Source organism: Tupaia chinensis, unplaced genomic scaffold (genome assembly GCF_000334495.1).
Source record: "Tupaia chinensis unplaced genomic scaffold, TupChi_1.0 Scaffold143913_1, whole genome shotgun sequence".
NCBI classification, from domain to species: domain Eukaryota; kingdom Metazoa; phylum Chordata; class Mammalia; order Scandentia; family Tupaiidae; genus Tupaia; species Tupaia belangeri.
This window is the reverse complement of record NW_006203764.1, coordinates 1973565-1994535: the sequence shown is the minus strand read 5'-3', so window position 1 is coordinate 1994535 and position 20971 is coordinate 1973565. Positions and strand designations below refer to the sequence as shown.

Here is a 20971-nt window from a genome sequence, read left to right as displayed (position 1 = left end):
CACACTGAGGGTTCCTGCTATTCCATGGGTAGTTACAGTGACCACTTTGCCCTTATGTGGCAACATCCTAGGGGAGCTCTATCTCTTTCTTGTGCTAGTTTCCAGATATACACAAGGCTCATTCTTGAATTTTCTTTATTTAGGTCTTTGATTAAATGTCACCTTTTTACTGAAATCTTCACTGACAGCCTCTTTGACTATTCATTTTAAAATACACTAATCCTCTTCTTTTTTATTATTATTACTTTTTAAATTTTAATTTATCTTATACATTTAATCACAGCATATTACTTAGCTTGTAAAGTGAATTTTTCACAACATGAATACACTTCACACCAATCCAGTTGTGGATACCCTACACATTATCAACAGACAATAATCCATTTCTGTGCCCTATAAATATCTTACCTCTCTCTTTTTCTTAATTTCTTTCCTCACAGTTTTCCCCTTCTCCCACCCTCTTTCCACACTGTCTCAAGTATCCATAACTATTTTCCATGCTTCCGTATCCTCTAATCATTCCATTTCCACCATAGAGTATGGATAGGCAGTATAAAGTAGAGACATACAATGTGTCTTTTTCATGGCTTGGCTTTCTTCATTCAGCAGTAAATCTTCCATATTTGTCCACTTTCTGTCAAATGCCAGGATCTATCTATTTTTTTTTTTTTATGACTGAGTAGTATTTCATACAGTATATGTTCCACACTTTTTCAATTTACTCATCTGTTCACGGACATTTGGGTCTTTTTTATGTCTTAGCAATTGTGAATAATGCTGCAATAAACATAGATATTCAAGCACTTTTCCAACTGAGCATTCTCCTATCCTTTGGGTAGATACTTAGGAAAGGAATTGCTGAATCATATGGTAGTTCTATATGCAGGTCTTTGGGGAACCTACTTATTGCTCTCCACAGTGGCTGGACCAATTTACATTCCCACCAACAGTGAAGGAGAGTTCCTTTTTTACCACATCCCTGCCAGCACTTACCATTTTTTGTTTTCTTAGTCTTTGCCATTCTGACTGGGATTGGTGCTATCTCATTGGTTTTTTTTTTTGTGGTTTTGATCTGCATCTCCCTTAGAATGAGGAATGTTGAACATTTTCTCATGTGCTTTTTGTCTGTTTGTATGTCTTCCTTAGAGAGTTGTTTGTTCTGTTTAGCTCATTTTTCCCATCTTTAAATTGAATTGATATTTTTTTCCAGGAAAACTGCTTGAGTTCCCTGTGTATTCTGGTTATCAGTACTTTATCTGAGACATAGTTTACAAAAATATTCCCTCCTTCCAAGGGTTGTTGATTCACACTAATTACTGTGCAGAATTTTCTTAATTGGATGTAATCCCACTTATCTATTTTTGGAATTATTATGTGTGGGGGTCTTATTTAAGAAGTTCTTGCGTACCCTGATGTCTCCCAGTTTCCCCAGTGTTTTCCACTAGTAGTTTTATAGTTTGAGGTCTTAGGTTTAGCTCTTTGATCTACTTTGAGTTGATTTTTGTTAATGGTGAGAGGTTCATTTTCCTGCAGGTAGATACACAGTTTTCCCAGCATCATTTGCTAAAGAGATTTTTCTTTTCCCACTGGATTGACTGGTACACTTTTTAAAAAAAAAAAATCAGTTGTCTGTGTGTTTTGGGGTTTATTTCTGGGGTCCCTATTCTATTCTATTGGTCCACCTATCTGTTTCTGTGCCAATATCATGCTGTTTTGATTATCACAGCTTTGTAATGTATTTTGGGGTCAGAGAGTGAGAATGCCTCCTACTCTACTCTTCTTGCAAAGGATTGCTTTGGCAATACGGGGTCTTTTATGATTCCAGAAAAATTCTATGATTGTCTTTACTAAATCTGTGAACAAGTGAACAATGTTTCTGGTCATTTTATTGGGATTGTATTAAATATGTAGGTTACCTTGGGTAGAATTGCCATTTTGATTATATTAATTCTTCCAACTCAGCAACATGTGATGTCCTTCCACTTTTTTGTGTCGTTTTCAATTTCTTTTTTAGATTTTCATAGTTTTCCTTGTATAAGTCCGACTTCTTTGGTTAGCTTTATTTCTAGGTATCTTCTACTTTTTGTGGCTATGGTAAATGGGACTACTTTCTTCAGTTCTACCTCAGTCTGCTTGTTGTTAGTATGTAAAAATGCTATAGATTTTATGTTGCTTTTGTGTCCTACCACTTTACTGTATTCATTTATTACTTCCAGGAGTTTTATCATGGATACCCTTGGGGTCTTCTATGTATATGGTCATGTCATCTGCAAGAAGAGACAAATTCTTTTTTTCTTTCCCTATTTGAATGCCTTTCATATTATTTCCTCTTCTTATTATCTTGGCTAGGACTTCCAGCACCATACTGAAAAGGAGTAGAGAAAATGGGCAGCCTTGTCTTGTACCAGTTTTTAGTGGAAAAGCTTTCAGCTTTTTCTCATTCAGTATGATGTTAGGTATGGGTTTTTCATAGATGGCTTTTATTGTGTTAAGAAATGTCCCTCTATGCTGATTTTGCTGAGAATCTTCATCATGAAGATATGTTGTATTTTTGTCTAATGCTTTTTCTGCATTGATTGATATAATCATATGATGGTTATCTTTCTGTTATATGTATTACATTTGTTACTTTGCATGTGTTGAACCACCTTGCATCCCTGGAATAAGGCCTACCTGGTCGTGATATATAACCTTTTTTTTAAATATGTTGTTGGATATAATTTGCTAGTATCTCATTGAAGATTTTTGCATCTAGGGGACCAGCAGTTAGTGTAATGGCTATGTCGCTGGACTCCCACGTAGTCGACCATGGTTTGCGTCCGAGACCCGGTGGCTTAAAACTCACGCCGGGTGCGTGTGCGTGTGTGCCCAAGATCCCGAGAGGAAAATGGAGGAGAAGGGATTGCGGCCTGGCCATCCCCCCTGGGGGGAGATTTCTCGCTTTCTGTCCCTCTGTCTCTTTCTGTCTGTCTGTCTGGTGAGCATACGCGCCCTACAGCAAAAACCTCTCCAAAAAAAAAAAAAAAGATTTTTGCATCTGTGTTCATGAGAGATATATGGTCTGTAGTTTTCCTTCCTTGTCATGTCCTTGTCTATTTTAGGGATGAGGGTGATGGAGGCTTCATAAAATGAATTTGAGAGGGTTCCTTTCTTTTGGATCTTTAAAAATAACTTGAGTAGAATAGGGATTAACTCTTCTTTAAAAGTTTTGTAGAATTCAGAAGTGAAGCCATCAAGACCTGGGCTTTTCTTTGTTGTGAGACTATTTATTGCTAATGCAATCTCATTGCTTGTTATGGGTCTATTCAGGCTTTTTATGTCCTCCTGGTTCAATCTTGGTAGATTATATGTGTCCAGGAATTTGTCCATCTCATCCAGGTTTTCTTGTTTGTTGACATATAGCCACTTACATTCCTCTAACGATGTTTTGTATTTCTATTGTGTCTATTGTAATATTGAGTGTTTCATTGTGAATTTGATTTTTCTGGTTCTTTTCTCTCTTTTTCTTAATTAGTCTAGCTAATGGTATGTCAATCTTGTTTATCTTTCCAAAGAACTAGCTTCTGCTTTCATTTATTTTCTATATAGTTTATTTATTTTTCTATTTATTTATTTCTGCTTGAATTTATATTCTATTATTTCTTTTCTCCTGACATTTTTTGTATTTTTTTCTTAGTTCTCTGAGGCATGATGTTAGGTTGTCCATTTGCCATCTTTCCCATCTTTTTCTTGTGTAAACTAATTCTATGAACTTCCCTCTTATAACTACTTCTGTGGTGTCCTATAGATTATGGAAACTTGTGTTTTCATTATCATTGGCTTTCATGAATCTTTTGATTTCAGTAAATTAACTTTTTAATTTCTTCAGTAAATTAACCACTTAATTTCTACAGTAAATTAACTATTTAATTTCTTTAGTAGTTATGAAGTCATTAAGGAGTAAGTTATTATTTAGTTTCCATATGATTGTGTATTTTTGTGGGGTCTTTCAAAAGATAATATCAAGTTTAATACCATCATGGTCAGAGAAGATGGTAGATATAGTTTCTATGCCTGGGAATCTGTAAAGGCTTGTTTTCTGCCCTACCAGTGTGGTCGATCTTAAAAAGGTTCCATATGGGAGTGAGAAGAATTTATATTTTGTGGTTTGAGGGTGGAAGGTTCTATAGATGTCTGTCAAGTCCATTTGATTTATGGTATCATTTAGATCCTGTAACTTTACTTATTTTTGTCTAGATGATTGGTCTGAAGGACATAGTGTGGTGTTGAGTTTCCCAACAATTAGCGTGTTGCAATCTATCTCTCCTTTTTGATCTAGCAGTCTTTTCTTCACATATTTGGTTGCTCCTGAGTTGGGCACATAGGTATTTATAAGTGTTATATCTTCCTGATGAATCAGTTACTTTATTACTATATAATGTCCTTCTTTGTCTTTTCTTACAGTTTTTGTCTTCTTAAAACCTATTTTGTATGAAATCAATATTGCAATTCCAGCTCTTCTTATTTTTATTCTTTAATATATTTTTAATTTCAATTTCTTTCTATCTCTTTAGTTTTCCTGGTATAGCACTCCCCTCAGCATTTCCTGAAGAGCCAGTCTGCTGTTAGTAAATTCTTTCAGTTTTTGTTTATTTGAGAATTTTTTTTATCTTCCCATTTGAAGGATAATCTTGCCAGGTATAGTAATCTGGGTTGGAATTGCTTCTCTCTTAACACCTTTAATATGTCTTTCCATTCTTTCCTTGTTTGTATTGTTTCCAGTAAGAGGTCTGATGTTAGCCTGATGAGATAACCTTTGTAAGTTTCTCTTGCCAATTTTAGTATCTTGTCTTTATCTGTGGTTTTGGCCAGTCTAGCTATGATGTGCGATGGAGAAGATCTTCTTGGGTTGATTCTATTTGGGTCCCTTGTATTTCTTGGGTCTGAATGTTTGAGTATTTCTCTAGACTTGGAAAGTTTTCTTCTAGGATTTCATAGAACAGATTATCAATGCCTTTATTAGTTTTTTCACCTCTGGGATAACAATTATTCGGATGTTTGGATGTTTAATGGAATCTAGTATTTCTTGTATATTGCCCTCATTTTATTTTATTTTGGGTACTTTTTCAATCTTTTTGGTGATTTTTTTGCATGGTACTTTCTCAAAGATTGATCACATGTTAGGGCACAAAACCAACCTTTTCAGATTCAAAGGTACAGAAACCATATCCAGCATCTTCTCTGACCATCTAGGCCAGAGGTTTTGTCTCTATATCTGAGATTTACTCTTCTGCATGATCTAATCTAGGGAGGTTTTAGATTCTTTTATTGCAAACTTCATCTCTAATAGTTCTATTTGATTCTTTTTTATGGTGTCTATTCTTTCCAATTGTGGAAGGACTTCTTTTTCTCCTGGAGCTCATTGTCTTTTTTCTCTTGCATCTTTTGGAGTTCATGGTCTATTTCCACTTGTATTTCATTAGTTTCATTACTATGAATATTCTGAATTCTTTATTTGACAGTTCTCACTGTCTTCAATGGCAGCCATCTAACGGGAGCAAGGAAAGATGGTGGGGGAAGGAGCTGGAACTGGGAGGGCTCTGTGCACCTGGAAACGGTGGAGACGGTGGAGTTCCCGAAGTCACCAGTCCTCTTCTGATTCTCCCTTGTCTTTTTAAAAAAATTTTCTCCATAGAACTTATCACTATCTGACAAACATTTATGTGCTTATTCTCTCTTCCCTACCCTATACTAGAATGTAAGTCGAAAACAGAGAATCACACTGTTTTTTTTTTTTTCACTGTTGTATTCAGCACCTGCAATAATGAATGCTTGACATGTAATAGGCACTCCGTAAATATTTGTGGTATGAATAAATAAATGAACTCATAGGCTAAAACTTGTGTTTTTTTGGTTTGTTTTATGTTACTTATATTCTTAGTTATAAAATTCACTCAAAAGCAAATGTTCTTATTATAGAATGAAACTTTGTTACTTACTGCCCAAAGTGAAATCTACTCTGAAGATTCCTGCAGATAAGCATCTACTTCAGCAGTTAGAAATGTGTGTGAGAAAACTCCTGTGTCAAGAAAAAGATAAAGATGTTCTGGCTATTGTAAAAAGAGTAAGTACCATTCTTGCAATGTTGCAGTTCTTTCATTAAGATAATGTCAATTGGGGCCAGCAGATGGCATAGTGGTTTCATAGTCTCTGGACTCCCACCCAGCTGACACAGTTCAAGTCCCAGACCTGGTGGCTTCAAATGCACGCCAGGTGTGTGTGTGTGTGTGCGCGCACGCGCACACCAAAGGTCCCAGGAGGAGAATGGGAGGGATTGCAGCGTGACTATCTTCCCCTGGGAGGGTGATTTCTCATTTTCCCTCTCACTGTCTCCGTCCCTCTCTCTCTCTGGCAAGCACATGTGTCGTAAAGCAAAAACCTTTACTGAAAAAGACAATATCCATCATAGCTTCATAAAACAGTTTGATAGGATAGCAATATGTTCAAATATTTATATCCTTTCTAGGGTAGTAAGAATTATTGAAGGACTTGGTCAATGGAAATTTCCTTTTAAAGTGCAGTTAGATATTAAACATTTATTAGTAGTAATATAAGCTCTGTAAAGGAAAGCTTGGCATATTAGGTAGCCCAGTAAACACTGTTTAATTAATAATGAATAGTTCATTTGCCAACCTTTGTTTATAAGTGATTACAATCAGTAAAATTTGTTGATAAAATTGGGAAAGTCATTTTAATGGAAATTTAGCTTTGGAAATGTCTTAAGAGGTAATTCAGTCATGTGTTTGACTTTAGTAAAGCTCTAGACCTAGAAATAATGAGTTTGTTGAAGATCACATTAGTAAGGCAGAGCCAAGACTAGAATAGAGATGCTCACCTACCCCTGAGTGCATTCCTTTTAAAATGATGTAATAGTGTATCTTTTTTGTTTCCTTTTGTTTTAACATGAAATCTTATTACTTTGATTGTTTGAGACTGTTGGAAAACAAACAGTAAAAATTTGGGTTAGGGAGTCCAAACCTTAAAATACTTTATAGTCTTCAAAAACTCTTTATACTAAATATATTACTAATATTTTCATAAGATCAGGTCAAATTAAAGTGGTTACTTTAATCTGAATGTGAACTTGACACATAGATTTTGAGCATTTATTTGTAGTGAAAGAACTTAATTTTTTAAATATTATAAGTGAATTAGTATCACTGGTGAGAAAAGAGAATCCTTTGGTTTTCTTTTCTAGGAATCCTTGCCAAATGTCACATGAAGACCTGTGACTTAGTATTAATTAGTATGATTTTATTTTTACAGAAATAGGAATTCCCCTTTTATCAACTGAAATCACCAGAAATGCCCAGAGTTGGACATGGGTCTGAATCTAAACACGTACACCTACGCACATGTACGTGCGTGCGCGCACACACCTCCCTTTGTTTTTTCCAGATATTTCTGTCCTTACTATTTAAGTACAGAAGTTTAAGCAGATGTGTTAAGTTCCCAAAGTAATAAACATGAGTTAGAGTTAATTCTTTCTAAAAGAATTGATTAATTCAATAAATTATCCAAGTTAACCCCATAAGTAATTATAACAGTGATATAATTAAATTAATAGATTACTCAGCTACAATGGATCATTCTGGCATATAGCTCTTATTTTAAGTACATTTTATATAATAAAGTCAATATGTCTCATGACAATATATTTATCAAACCTGAGGTGTTAGTATGGAAACCTCAGAAGAAGTCACACAGTGCTTTGGGACCAAAATAGAATAGTTCACTCTAATTATTTTTTTAAATATGGGAATTAATTTTATTTTTAAAGGTGATAGTTCATGGGATAAATTATTATTTTTTCATAAATTTAGTATAAAAATAAAGCTTGAAATAAACTTTGTTTGCAATATATAACTTTAGCACATGAATATATAAATGTGCTTTATTTTGTCCATTAGAGTTACTCTAGAATAAGTTTTAGAAGTACTGCCCTTTATCAGAGACAGAGCCCTGGATTAGATTGACCACTGTTTAGTAGGAATAAGTTGTTTCCAACTAGTGTATTCTGAAAGACAATTACTAATTTGAGAGAATACTTTTAGAGGCAGTCTTCTATTGGTTAGTCATCATAATAATTAAAAAATGTTTATGGGAGGGAATGAAAGACTTTAAGCCCAGTGAGAGCTTACGCCATATACATTTAGCCAAAAGTACATTTTAAAATTCAAAACTGTTTCTGAAAATTCAGAAAAGATTGATACTAGGATTAGAAATTGGTTAAATGGCATGCATTTAAAGTATGCCTCTAGACTCATTCTTCTTAGAGTTAAAATTTTTAAAAGTTGAAGTGGATCTTGGCATTAATGTGTAGACGTTGATCATAAATTCCGAATTGGGCAGAACTTCAGAATTTTCTGATTTGGACTTCCACGGAGTGCAGAAGGCTTATTTTTTTGAAACTTCCTGTGGAACAACAGTCTCTGAGAAATGAATGTTTGATTTAATTTCATTATTGTTGAATAACTTTAAAAACTTTCTTTCTAGACTGTATTAGAGCTGGACAGAATGGAAATGTCTATGGATGCTGTAAGGTTAATCTTTCCCTTATCTTGAAAAAAATGTAAGCTTGGCAGAAACTCATCACAAATGTTTCATGATTTCATTTTAAACAGTTTCAGAAAAAGTTTTATGAAAAAGATTTGTTAGATCAAGAGAAAGAAAGAGAAGAACTACTTCTTTTGGAAATGGTATGTAGTTTTCACACACTCACACACATACACTATTTTCTGACCAGTATGAACTGTGCTTTGTTATTAATCTTAAAAAATAATTTCTTTCCATTTTATACCACTTTTCTTGTCTTCCTAAATGACCATGGAAGAGTACAAATTTTCTGGATTTTTTTTTTTTTTAATGAACTGGAAGGAAAAGTGTAAAACCAAGAAAAAAGTTTTTTTTTAAAATTGAAGTCTAATTAACTTACAATTTAACACATATATTTAAATGTACAATTTAATGATACAGACATAACTGTGAAAACATCACTACAATCAAAATACCAAACAAACATTTCCATTACCCCAGAAATTTTCTCATACGCCTTCATAATCCGTTGGGCCGTCAGAAAAGTCATGATGCATTTTTGCATAGGAAAACAGAAAAATACATCATGACTTTTCCGATGACCAGTATATCTTCTTCTACTCCAGTCTCCAGCAACCACCAATCTAGTTTCTGTTACTATAGATTAGTTTGCATTTTCTAGAATTCATATAAATTGGATCATGTATTAGATACTCATTTTTTGGGTCTTATTATTCTATTAGCATAATTATTTTGAGATTCATCCATATTATTGTGTCAAAAGGTAATTCCTTTTATTTCTTAGTAATGTTCCATATTATGAATACACCACAGTTTATTTTTTTTACCTTTTAATGGACATTTGGGTTACTTTTAGTTTGAAAATATACATAAAGTTGCTATGACCATTAGTGAAGAAATCTTTGAGTCTGATCTTGGAGTTACCAGACAAAGATTTTATGAAAAATATTATTAATATGATCAAGATAATAGAGGAAAAGATGGAGAAAAATAAATACTTCTGTTAAGCATTGCTAATGATAGTTTTCAGTTTTATGTGCTTTATTTTCAGTTCTAAAATTTCCATTTGGCTCATTTTTGTATAGTTTAATTGTACCTTGTCAACTTTTTCCATCTTTTTATTTTATACTTGACTGTTCTCTGCTTGTTGAGTGTAGAGTGTTTTATATGCATGTCAGTTATGCCGAGTCCATTCAAACTTTGCTCTTCATTGACTTACGTGCCTACTTGTTCTGTTAGGCTAAGGGACTCCTGAGTTTGGTAATGTTTTGTTTCTTGATTTTGGAACTGGTTATACAGGTGTGGTTACTTTAGGAAAATTTATTGAGCCATGTACTTAAAACTGTATTTTCTTTATGTATTCTGTACTTCAATAAAACATTTAAAAATTGCTAAGAGACTGTTCATTTCCTTTTCTTTCAATCTTTTTAAAGAAAAAGATTATTTTTCCATTTACTAATCAGATGTTGAAATGACCAATAGAAATAAATATTTTACTAATGAGAATAGGTCAATACCTTCTAGAAAAGTCAAGGTTTATTACAACAATGATACCAAACTCATTGTTTTAGTTTGACAAGCCCTCTCAAGGGTACAATTCTATAGATGGTAAATGAGTGCAAATCAAAAAGAATCCTGAACTTGCTAGACACTAATAGAGAAAAAAAAAAAAACTTATTTTAGGCATTTTTATGAACTATATTTGTATATTTTGTATAGTTCACAAAGCTTAATTTTTCATCAGAACAATGTCCTAAATCTATTTAAGCTGTACCTTTAATGCTAAGATACTGTTTTAATGACAGGAACAACTAGAGAAAGAGAAGCAGCAGACTGATGGAAGGCCTATGAGTGAAAAAATCTTTGAAAAGAAACGTGAGTAGTTTTCCTATGACTTCATCGCTTAGTTACGTAATATTGCATCCTGATATTCTGAAAGACCATGCTGGGTTTTTAATTTGATATGTGAATTGGGTTACTTCCTTTAATTCCTTAAAACTTCTTTTTAAATATTGACTGGTGAGTATGGTATAGATATCAGGAATGCAGGGGTAAGTGAGAGGGCCAAGAGTGAAAGGTTCAGGGGGCCAGCAGGTGGCACGGTGGTTAGGGTGCCGGATTCCTGCATGGCTGACGGTGGTCAGAGTTCTGGACCCAGTAACTTGAATATCACACCAGGCCTGTGACTATTCCCTCTAGGAGGGTGATTTTTCACTTTTCTGCTCTCTGTCTCCTCCTGTCTCTCTTTGGTGAGTGCATGTGCCCTATGGAAGAAAAAATTAAAAAAGAATAAAAGGTTCGGATCCTTTAAGGGGAAAGCTTGACGTTTGTAACAGCTGTAAGATTGTGATATTGAACACTAAGTAGCAAACAATGAAGTATTTAAACATACAAAGGAAGAATATTTGGAAAAGAGTGTTGCTTAGATAGAGACAATTCATATTCTTTTTGTTCTTGTATATTTACGGAGATTAATAAGGACTCAGAAAAATATAGAAGTTAAAACAGAGTTTATTTTAGGTAGAGACACTAAGACACCGACGCAAAGTCTGCCCAAAAACATTCCCATTTCTGCGCCTGGACCCTCTACTGCCACCCCGTCGACAAGTAAGAAATAATTTCATTTTATGTTTCTATTATAACAATATTATCATTTTATACAAATTAATTGCAAGTAAAGTCACTATGTTAGATGAGCTATATTCTTCTAAAGCACTTTTTACCTTTTATCAGCAGTTGTTTAGGTAGTTCTTACTGGGTATTCTGGGTAAGAGATACCCTGGTCAGGTCAATAAGGGAAGAAAGCTAGCCCGCCTGTGTCGTACTGAAAATGGTAGCAGTTGGGAAAGGACAAGGGGGTTCGAGCAGCTAAGGGTAAAATGAAGGATTGATGTCACAGGGAAGTGTGGTATTGTCTGTTGAAGCTGTTTTGGGGAGAGATGTTCACCTGTTGAAATATCCATTTTGTAAGGCAAATAATAATGTGATTGAATGTATAAAAGAAAATGAAATGAAAAATAAATAAATTAATAAAAAAATGAACAGTTGCACTTTTTGTTTATTACTCTAGGCAAAGAAATCAAGAAGTCCAAATTGATTCGAAGTCAGTCTTTCAATAATCAAGCTTTTCATGCAAAATATAGCAACTTAGAGAAGTGTGCTAGGTATGATCGTCAACTATTCACTTTTTAACCTTTTTCTGTTATAGTCTTTACATCTTTACTTGTGTGAAATCTCTACATTATAAAAATCAAGATTAATTTTGAGTTTTTAATAGGCTAATACTTGATCAGTTTTCTTCTGTAAACATTGTTTTACTTTCTTAAAAAGTTAACCAAGTTGCATAAAATAGATATACTGGCATTCTAGGAAGAATACTGCCGTGGCGCTGTGTAATAACATCATGAAATCTATGTATCATTTTGTTAGGAAGGTTGTGCTGTATCACATGTGCCACTTCCAAATGAATACGAATGTGCCCCGCTTGCTAAATGCTTATGTACAGCCACTTGTTATTAATATTGTTTCTGTATCTGAAGAAGCACTGGCATGCATGATCACATGGTAAAGTGCTCATAACCGAACTGTCTTAACATGGATGTATGTCAGGTTTCTCCTTTAGCCCAGGAGACAATGTTATTAACAGTTAAAATGAGAAAAAAAAAATCAGTGTTAATTAAATTACTGTGGTTTTTTTAGGGGGGGGAGATTTTTGGTATGGGGTGCATGTGCTTGCCAGAGAGACAGAGAGGCAGAAAGTGAGAAATCATACCTCCTGGGAGGTTGGCCAAGCCTCAGTCCTTTCTCCTCCATTCTCCTTTTGGGACCTTGGGCATGCACGCACACATACCCAGCATGAGTTTTAAGTCACCAGGTCCGGGACTCGAACTGTGGTCGACTGTGGGGGAGTCCAGCAACATAACCATTATGCCAACTGCTGGTTTCTCTATGATGTTTTATATGTTCTAGACTTGTAATATTTAATAACTCCATATCAATTGACAAACTAATTTTAGTAAAACAGAAATGTCTTTAGAAATAATTTATCAAGATAAATAGCATTAGGGAACCAGCAGTTGGCGTAATGGCTATGTCTCTGGACTCCCACGTAGTCGACCGCGGTTCATGTCCCGGACCCGGTGGCTTAAAACTCACGCCGGGCGCGTGTGCGTGCGTGCCCAAGATCCCAAGAGGAGAATGGAGGAGAAGGGATTGCGGCGTGACCATCCCCCCTGGGGGGTGATTTCTCGCTTTCTGTCTCTATGTCTCTCTCTGTCTGTCTGGCGAGCGCACGCGCCCTACAGTGAAAATCTCTCCAAAAAAAAAAAAAAAAGGATAAATAGCATTACAGAAAAAAAATGTTCTTTTATCAAAGACAGCTTATTCCAGATTTTCAGCCATATTTTTGACCATTACCAATAGTTCTATCTAGAGTTCCTGGCCAATAGGGTGATCTGAAGATGGACAAAAGGGATTATAACTAAAGATATTTCCAAGAAAATCTTACCTGTCCTGGCTGAGCATTGAAAGAAAAACTGTAATTCTGATAAAGCAAAAATTCAAGAAAATATTTTAAAATTATAGACAAAGTAAGTGTTGGGAGGCCTGCAATGTAAAAAACGAATGAGAAAAGCAGCAAGCATATTTCAGAAGTACAGGAGAGACATTTATTAAAGGTAATGTGGGTCAGCAGGTAGCATAGGTAAGTGGAGGCAGCTGGGTGCCATATGGCTGACTGTGTGGTTCAGTCCTGAATCTGGTGGCTTTAAAATCATACCATGCGCCTGTGTGTGCACGTCCAAAGTCCCAAAAGGAGAATGGAGGAAAAGAGACTGCAGCGTGGTCATCTCTCTAAGGGGGTCACTTTCTCTCTTTCTCTCCCTCTGGCAAATGCATGTGCCCTATAGCAAAACAAAAACAAGAAAAACAAAACAAATCCCAAAAAAACCTCTGTTAGATGATTGAGAGTGAAAGAAAGCAGTTAGCATAATGGCTATGTCGCTGGACTCCCATGTAGTCGACTGTGGTTCACATCCCGAACCCGGTAGTTTAAAACTCACGCCAGCGCGTGTGCGTGTGTGCCCAAGATCCTGAGAGCAGAATGGAGGAGAAGGGATTGTGGCATGACCATCCACCCGGTGGGTGATTTCTCACTTTCTGTCTCTATGTCTCTCTCTGTCTGTCTGGCAAGTCTCTGTCTCTCTCCAGCAAACACACATGCCCTAAAGGAAAAAAACCTCTAAAAAAAAAAAAAAAAAAAAAAAGAAAGAAAGAAAGAAAGAAAGAAAGAAAGCATGTCCTTGTATTTTAAACCAAATTCTGTTCTTTTTTAGTAAAAGTCCAACAGCAGGATATACACCTTCTGTCTCAGGGTTAGCAAAGACTTCTGTGCTTTCACTAACTGGTAAGTAGCAATTTAAGCTCTTTTAATATATGCAAAATTTAATAAAATATTATTTTCTTTAAATTACCTATTTATTTCTACATATTACATTTTTCTTCAGTTTATACCTTTATCATTACCTCAGAAATTAAACTTTTCTCTAGCAATTGAGAAAGTGCTTGACTGTAGTATTTTGTTTTCAATGTGTCAAGACCCAAGAGTTTCATATTTTAAGAGAGAAAAAGAGATTGATCCTATAGCTTAGTGGTTAAGAGAGCTGGATCCCATATGGCAGACTGCAGTTTGAATCTTGGCCCTGGCAGCTTGAGAAACACATGGGGTGCCTGTGCGTGTATATCCTAAACCTCAACAAGACGAAGAAATGAAGGCGGAGGGTTGTGGAACAACCATGCCCCATCGAGGATGCTTTCTTCCTCTCTTTCTCTCTCTTTTTAAAAAATAATTATTTTATTGAACTTTATTTATTTTTAATTTGACCAGAGAGGGACAGAGAGACACAGAGAGAGAAAGTGAGAAAGCAAGCCACCAGGTCGGGGGCTCGAACTGTGGTCAGCTTTGTGGGAGTCCAGTGACCTTAACCACCCACCACGCTACCTGCCAGCCCCACCTCTCTTTTTCTTTCTGTGTCTCTCTTTCTGATGAGTACGTGCGCTCTCTGGCTATTAAAAAAGAGAGAGAGAGAAAAGACAAAAATGATAGGATAGATTTTACCATTGTTTGAGGGAAATGGACAAAAAATTTGTGCAGTGATTTTAAGGAAGTTAAAAAACAGGGCTTCACCATAAGTCATTTACAGCCTAACATTTGTAATAGTCTGTATTTGAAAGTATGTGCCAGGGATAAGCAAACTTCTGTGAAGGGCCAGAAATAAATATTTTAGTCCTCATTGGCCGAATTAGTCTCTCTAAAATTACCAACTCTGTCGTTGTAAACAGCAGTACATATGAGTAAATATGGCTGTGTTTCAATAAAACTTCATTTACAAAAATGAGCAGCAGGTAAGGTTTCACTCATAGGTTGAAGTTTGCTAATAGAACATAGAATTATATTATGAATAAGGTAGAATTTATTGCGAAAAATTACAAACTTTTTAAAAAATATTGGTTGAAAATTATAATATGGATCTCTGGTGTGTGTGTGCGTGTGTGCGTGTGTGTAAATAATAGTGAGACTGAAGAAGTGTGAAAATTTTAAGAGCTCAGGATTTTCAGTTACATTTACAAACCTTTTTAGCTTGCATTTTGAGTTCCATCTTTCTCTTACCACTTATTGTGTTCTTTTATTCCTATGAATAATGTATGTATCCATTGGCTATTCTATAAACAGTGTGTTCATTTGTCAGAACAGAAAATTTTTCTAACATTAAAGCATTGTCATCTACTAATATATATAGTTCTAGAAGATAGACTCTAATTATCATAAACAACCTAAAATAATTTTATAACAACAGAAAGTTCTGAGCTACAGTTCTCACTGTATCTTGCAGTTGGAGCTATTGATTATTTTACCTCAGCAAAGCTATGAAGAAACATTCAGGACTTGAAAATTTTATTTATAATACAGGGTGCCTTTAAAAATTAAGTGTATGTGGCAACCCAGTTTGAATTTGCTCAACTTGGAGCCAATGGTGCAGATGATTATAGAAGAGCATAGTGGGGGGGTTCTTCAGACTTGACTGGGTTCTGCTTGCCTTCTTGGAGAGTCCTTCACCCAACTGTAAATGAGCATATTATTTCATGAACTTGTAACAGTTCTTGCCAAGAGTATAGAATCACTCTGGGCACAGGTATGAGAAGTGTAATCCTAGCTAATTAGGAGGCAGAGGCAGGAGGGTGGTGACACAGTGAGATGCTGTCAATAATACCTCTCTTTCTGTCCCACCTTCTCTTAACAAAAAATATTGACATAGAATTTGTTTTTAAAGTTTTAATTACTTGTGCTGTTTTATTTAGTTTTTAACTTTCTAGTTTTTTCTTTATTAATTTTTAATTTTAATTTTAATTTACATTTAATCACATATATCTTTACAGCGTACTTTGCTTTTTCCAGAATGAATACCATGCATATGAGTCAAGACAAAGACATTACTACATACATTATCATCAGCAAATAGCTTTTCATTATTTGGTCAATTAAATATACTTTTTTTCCTTCCCCTGTTGCCTTCTCTTCCTTCTCTCTATTACCCATCCCCCCATATTACTCCTAACCTTACTATCTTTAGTATCTGCTGTTGCCCTCCCTGCTACTACACCTTCCAAACATTAAGTTTCTGCTATAGAGCACAGACAATTGGTATATACTAAGTGGGGACATACAAAGCTTGTCTTTCACAGTCTGGCTTGTGACTTGCTAGTTCTTAAGTGACCTTGAGAATTAAGGCAGTAGATATGGTTTACAGATCTTGAAACTTACATCCAAAGCCTTAAGTAAAAGCATGTATTTTATAAGGACAAATCTTTTATTAAAGCATTTGAGGAATTCTGTCTTAAGGGTTCAGTATTATTTTGGGAGGGGCTATAGGATGAATGAAATATTTCTTAGAGTTCTTGATTAGAAAAATATGGTTATCACTTATTCTTTTCTTTTTTTTCTTTTTTTGGAGAAGTTTTTGCTATAGAGTGTGTGTGCTTGCCAGACAGAGAGAGACAGAGAGACAGAAAGTGAGAAATCACTCCCCGGGGGAGATGGCCACGCCACAATCCCTTCTCCTCCATTCTCCTCTCAGGATCTTGGGCACGCATGCACATGCACCCGGCGTGAGTTTAAGCCACTGGGTCCAGGACTCGAACCACGGTCGACTACATGGGAGTCCAGTGACATAGCCATTATGCTAACTGCTGGTCTCATTACTTATTAGTTTCTACTACTTACTGAAATACAAACTGAAGAAAAAGTCACTATTTAATTATACATCTACAGAGAGAAAATAGAAGTAAATACCTTAATTAATGTATTGGATGTTCATGTCGAGAAGAAATCTTATTTAATTATGGGATTCAAAATGGGTTTCAAGATTATTATGTCATTTGAGGTGAACCCTAAGTTAAGCTAAGATTTTGACAGGCAGAGATGGGTATGGAATAACATCATTGCAGAGTACTGGTCATGAACAAAGGTTGATGTTGATGTTTTCAGGGAGCAACAGATGTCCAGTTTGGCTGGAGTGTAGAGTGGGTGTAAGGAGTGGAATAATGTTAGATAAAACTGAAAGGAGAGCTCAGTCATAGTTTGGAAGTCCCGATTGGATACTTTTCTTTTTTTCTTTCTTTCTTTCTTTTTTTTTTTTTTTTTTTTTTTTTAGAGGTTTTTGCTATAGGGCATGTGCGCTCACCAGACAGAGAGAGGACAGAGAGACAGAAAGCAAGAAATCATTCCCCGGGGGTATGGACATGCCGCAATCCCTTCTCCTCCATTCTCCTCTCGAGATCTTGGGCACGCACGCACACACACCCGGTGTGAGTTTTAAGCCATCAGGTCTGGGACACAAACTGCGGTTGACTGCGGGGTAGTCCAGCGACATAGCCATTATGCTAACTGCTGGTCCCCTGATTGGATACTTTTTACTTAACATGAACCCACTGTTAATTGTGGGATGATTTTTGCCATCAACAATTACAACATTCCATCCCACAGACCAAACTGTGGCCAAAAATGTAGAGTATGCTAGTAAAGATTCAGAGAAACAAACTGTCATGTATCCGTTGTTAGTGGGTATGACATGCACTGCAACCCTTTTGGAAAGCAGTTTGGTAAAGTTCATCAAAAATCCTAGTTCTTAAAATACACTTTGAGTCATAAAATCCCATTTCTAGTGATCTATTGTGAAGCAATAAAATGAAATATATAAAAATGGATCAAATATGTCATCATATTTATTCATATGGTGTGCTGAAAATGGCACTTTACCCTTATCTTCCCCCAGACTCATACCCTAGTTTAATATTACTATACACATCAGGTAAATTCCAATACAGTGGCATCCTACAAAACGTTTGAGCAATACTCCTCAAACTGTTAGAGTCATTAAAGGAGTGTCTAAGAAACTGTTTAAGCCAAGAAGAGCTTAAGTATACCTTATAAGCAAATGTATTGTGGCATCTGTCCAGGGTAGGATCTAGAGAGAAAAAAGACCTCAGGTAAAATAAAAGCTAGTATGGATTTTAGTTACTAATGTATCAGTATTTATTACTTATTATCCAGAAGAATCAGAAAAAAAAAACAACTCCTGGAATTAAGTAATTATAGTAAGATTGTAGGATACAGGATTAATATACAAAAATGAATTGCTTTCCTATATTCCAGTACTGAAAAAGTAGAATTTGAGATTAAAAACACAATACCATTTTCATTAGCACTCAGAAAAAGGAAATATGTAGATATAAACCTAACAAGATATATACATAATATAAATTAGGAAAACTACAAAACTCTGACGAAAGAAATCAAAGAAACACTAAATGAATATATGTATATATTTGTGGTTAGGAAGACTCAATAGTGTGGAGATGCATTTCTTCCAAACTTGGTCTTTAGAGTCAGTGCAATAAAAATGTCTGCAAATTGTTCTGTGGATATCATGAATGGATTGCAAGGTGTATATGGAGAGGAAAAATACCCAGAATAGTCTATATAACAATGAAGAAAAACAATGTTGGAGTAACACTACCTGCCTTTAAGGCTTACTATAAGGCTATAGTAATAAAGACCATATGCTTGACAGTATGAAAGAAAGAAAGAAGGAAGGGAGGAAGGAAGGAAGGGAGGGAGGGAGGGAAAAGAGGGAGGGAGGGAGGAAACAGAATGTAAAACCCAGAAATAGATTTTCTTCCCTAACACACACAAAGTCAGCTAATCCTAGACAAAGAAACAAAGTTAATACAATGGAGAAAAAGAGTCTTTACAACAAATGGTGCTGAAAGGACCTACTCACACATGCAAAAACAAAGAATTTAGATACAGACTTTCACCCTTCACAAAATTTAACTCGAAAATCATTCACAGACCTAGGTATAAAATGCAAAACTATAAAATTCGTAGAAGATAACATAGGAGAAAAACTATATGACCTTGGGTATGGCTTTTTAGATACAATACCAAAGGCACAATCCATGAAAGAATTGACAAGCTGGAATTCATTGAAATTAAAACTCCTCTGTGAAAGATACTGTCAAGAGAATGAGAGGACAAGCCTGAGACTGGGAGAACATATCTGCAAAATAAATATCTGATAAAGGACTACTATTATATCTCTCTGTACACACACACACACACACACACACACACACCCTCTTAAAACTTAGGAAGAACACTAACAATATGATTTTTAAGAAAGGCGAAGGCTTGAACAGATACCTCAAGAAAGAAGATATAGAGATGATAAAGAAGCCTATGAAAAGACATTTAACATCATACATCATTAGGTGACATTAAGCAGATTTTTAAAATGAGATACCGCTACATACCTACTAGAATGGCCGAAAACCTAAACATTGACAACATAGAATGCTGACAAGGATGTGGAGCAACAGGAACTCTCATTCATTGCTGGTGGGAATGCACTTGGAAGGTAGTTTGACTGCTTGTTACACAACTAAACATACTCTCACTAAGTGATCCAGTTATGCTCGTTGGTATTTATCCATGGGATTTTAAAAATTAGTTAAGGCAAAAATCTACACTTGAATGTTTACAGTGGCTTTATTCATAATTGCCTAAACTTGGAATGTATCTTTCTGTAGATGGACGGATAAGTAAACTGGTACATACAGACAATTGGATATTTAGTGCTAAAAAGAAATGAACAATTAGGCCATGAAAAGATATGGGAGAGTATCAGATGTATATTACTAAGTGGAAGAAGCATATCTGAGAAGGCTACCTACTGTGAAATTCCAACACACATTCTGGCAAGGGCAAAATGAGAGAGATAGTAAAATAAAGTCAGTGGTGACTAGGGGTTGAGGAGGAGGAGGGATGAGTAGCTGGAGCACAGAGGATTTTTAGGACAGTAAAAACAGCAGATCATACTATAATGATGGATACATGTCTTTATAAATTTGTCCAAACCCATAGATTATATACCATCAAGAGTGAACCTTAAATTTAGTTGCTACCTCTCTAATTCTCTTCCTTCTCCTCTCTACTGCACTGTCAGAATCCAAACTAGAATTCCTTAAGGCCAAGGACACAGCCCCACCCGTATCTGTATCAACCCACATGCTTAAGGACTACCCCCGTACCAGCATGGTAGTAACTCAGTGTTAGTGCCCTCAGAAGGCCTTTGCACCTTGATTCTGGCTGTCCACATGATCCCATTTGTGCAGGAAATCCTTTACATAAACTTTTTTTTTTTTGAGAGGTTTTTGCTATAGGGCACGTGCGCTTGCCAAAAAGAGAGAGACAGGGAGATAGAAAGTGAGAAATCACCCCCCACCCCCATGGGTGATGGCCACGCTGCAATCCCTTCTCCTCCATTCTCTTCTTGGGATCTTGGGCACTCACACACACGCGCCCGGCGTAAGTTTAAGCCACCGGGTCCAGGACTTGAACTGCGGTCGACTACGTGGGAGTCCAGCGACATAACCATTACGCTAACTGCTGGTCCCTATACACACCTTTCAAGTGAGCAGCATGGGCCATTGTGGATGGGCCTGAGAACTTCATTTTATCAAGATCCTTTGGGAAATGTCATTGAGGATCCTATGGATTAGACATGACGGCAGCTAGTCATACAAAGAAAGTAAATCTCCCAAGGTCATCTTGAAAGGATTTGTACACTGAATAGCTTCAGAATTTCTTGTGTATTATAAGAAACAGTAGTGAAAACACTATATGCTGCTACTACTAGCATTTAAATAAAGCAGACTTTACAAAAAATGAGAAAGCGCAAACCCTAATATAAACAATGAACTTAGGGTGATGATACCATGTTAATGTAGGGTCACCAGTTCCAGCAAACGTACTACTCTT

The 20971-nt window shown here is 35.8% G+C and overlaps 1 protein-coding gene across 3 annotated transcripts in view; it reads left to right on the top strand.

Annotated features, from left to right (window-relative positions):
* The window catches only part of PPP4R4 (protein phosphatase 4 regulatory subunit 4), a 128399-nt gene that overhangs the window by 101748 nt on the left and 5680 nt on the right, over positions 1-20971 (top strand). For 2 of the 3 annotated variants that reach the window (XM_014582904.2, XM_027767092.1), the window contains 7 exons: positions 5959-6103; positions 8536-8577; positions 8664-8738; positions 10401-10470; positions 11116-11202; positions 11666-11759; positions 13929-13999. In XM_014582904.2, coding sequence (XP_014438390.1) covers positions 5959-6103; positions 8536-8577; positions 8664-8738; positions 10401-10470; positions 11116-11202; positions 11666-11759; positions 13929-13999 — 584 coding nt within the window. The remainder of the gene's footprint in view (positions 1-5958; positions 6104-8535; positions 8578-8663; positions 8739-10400; positions 10471-11115; positions 11203-11665; positions 11760-13928; positions 14000-20971) is intronic. The other variant, XM_014582905.2, reaches the window with a different exon arrangement.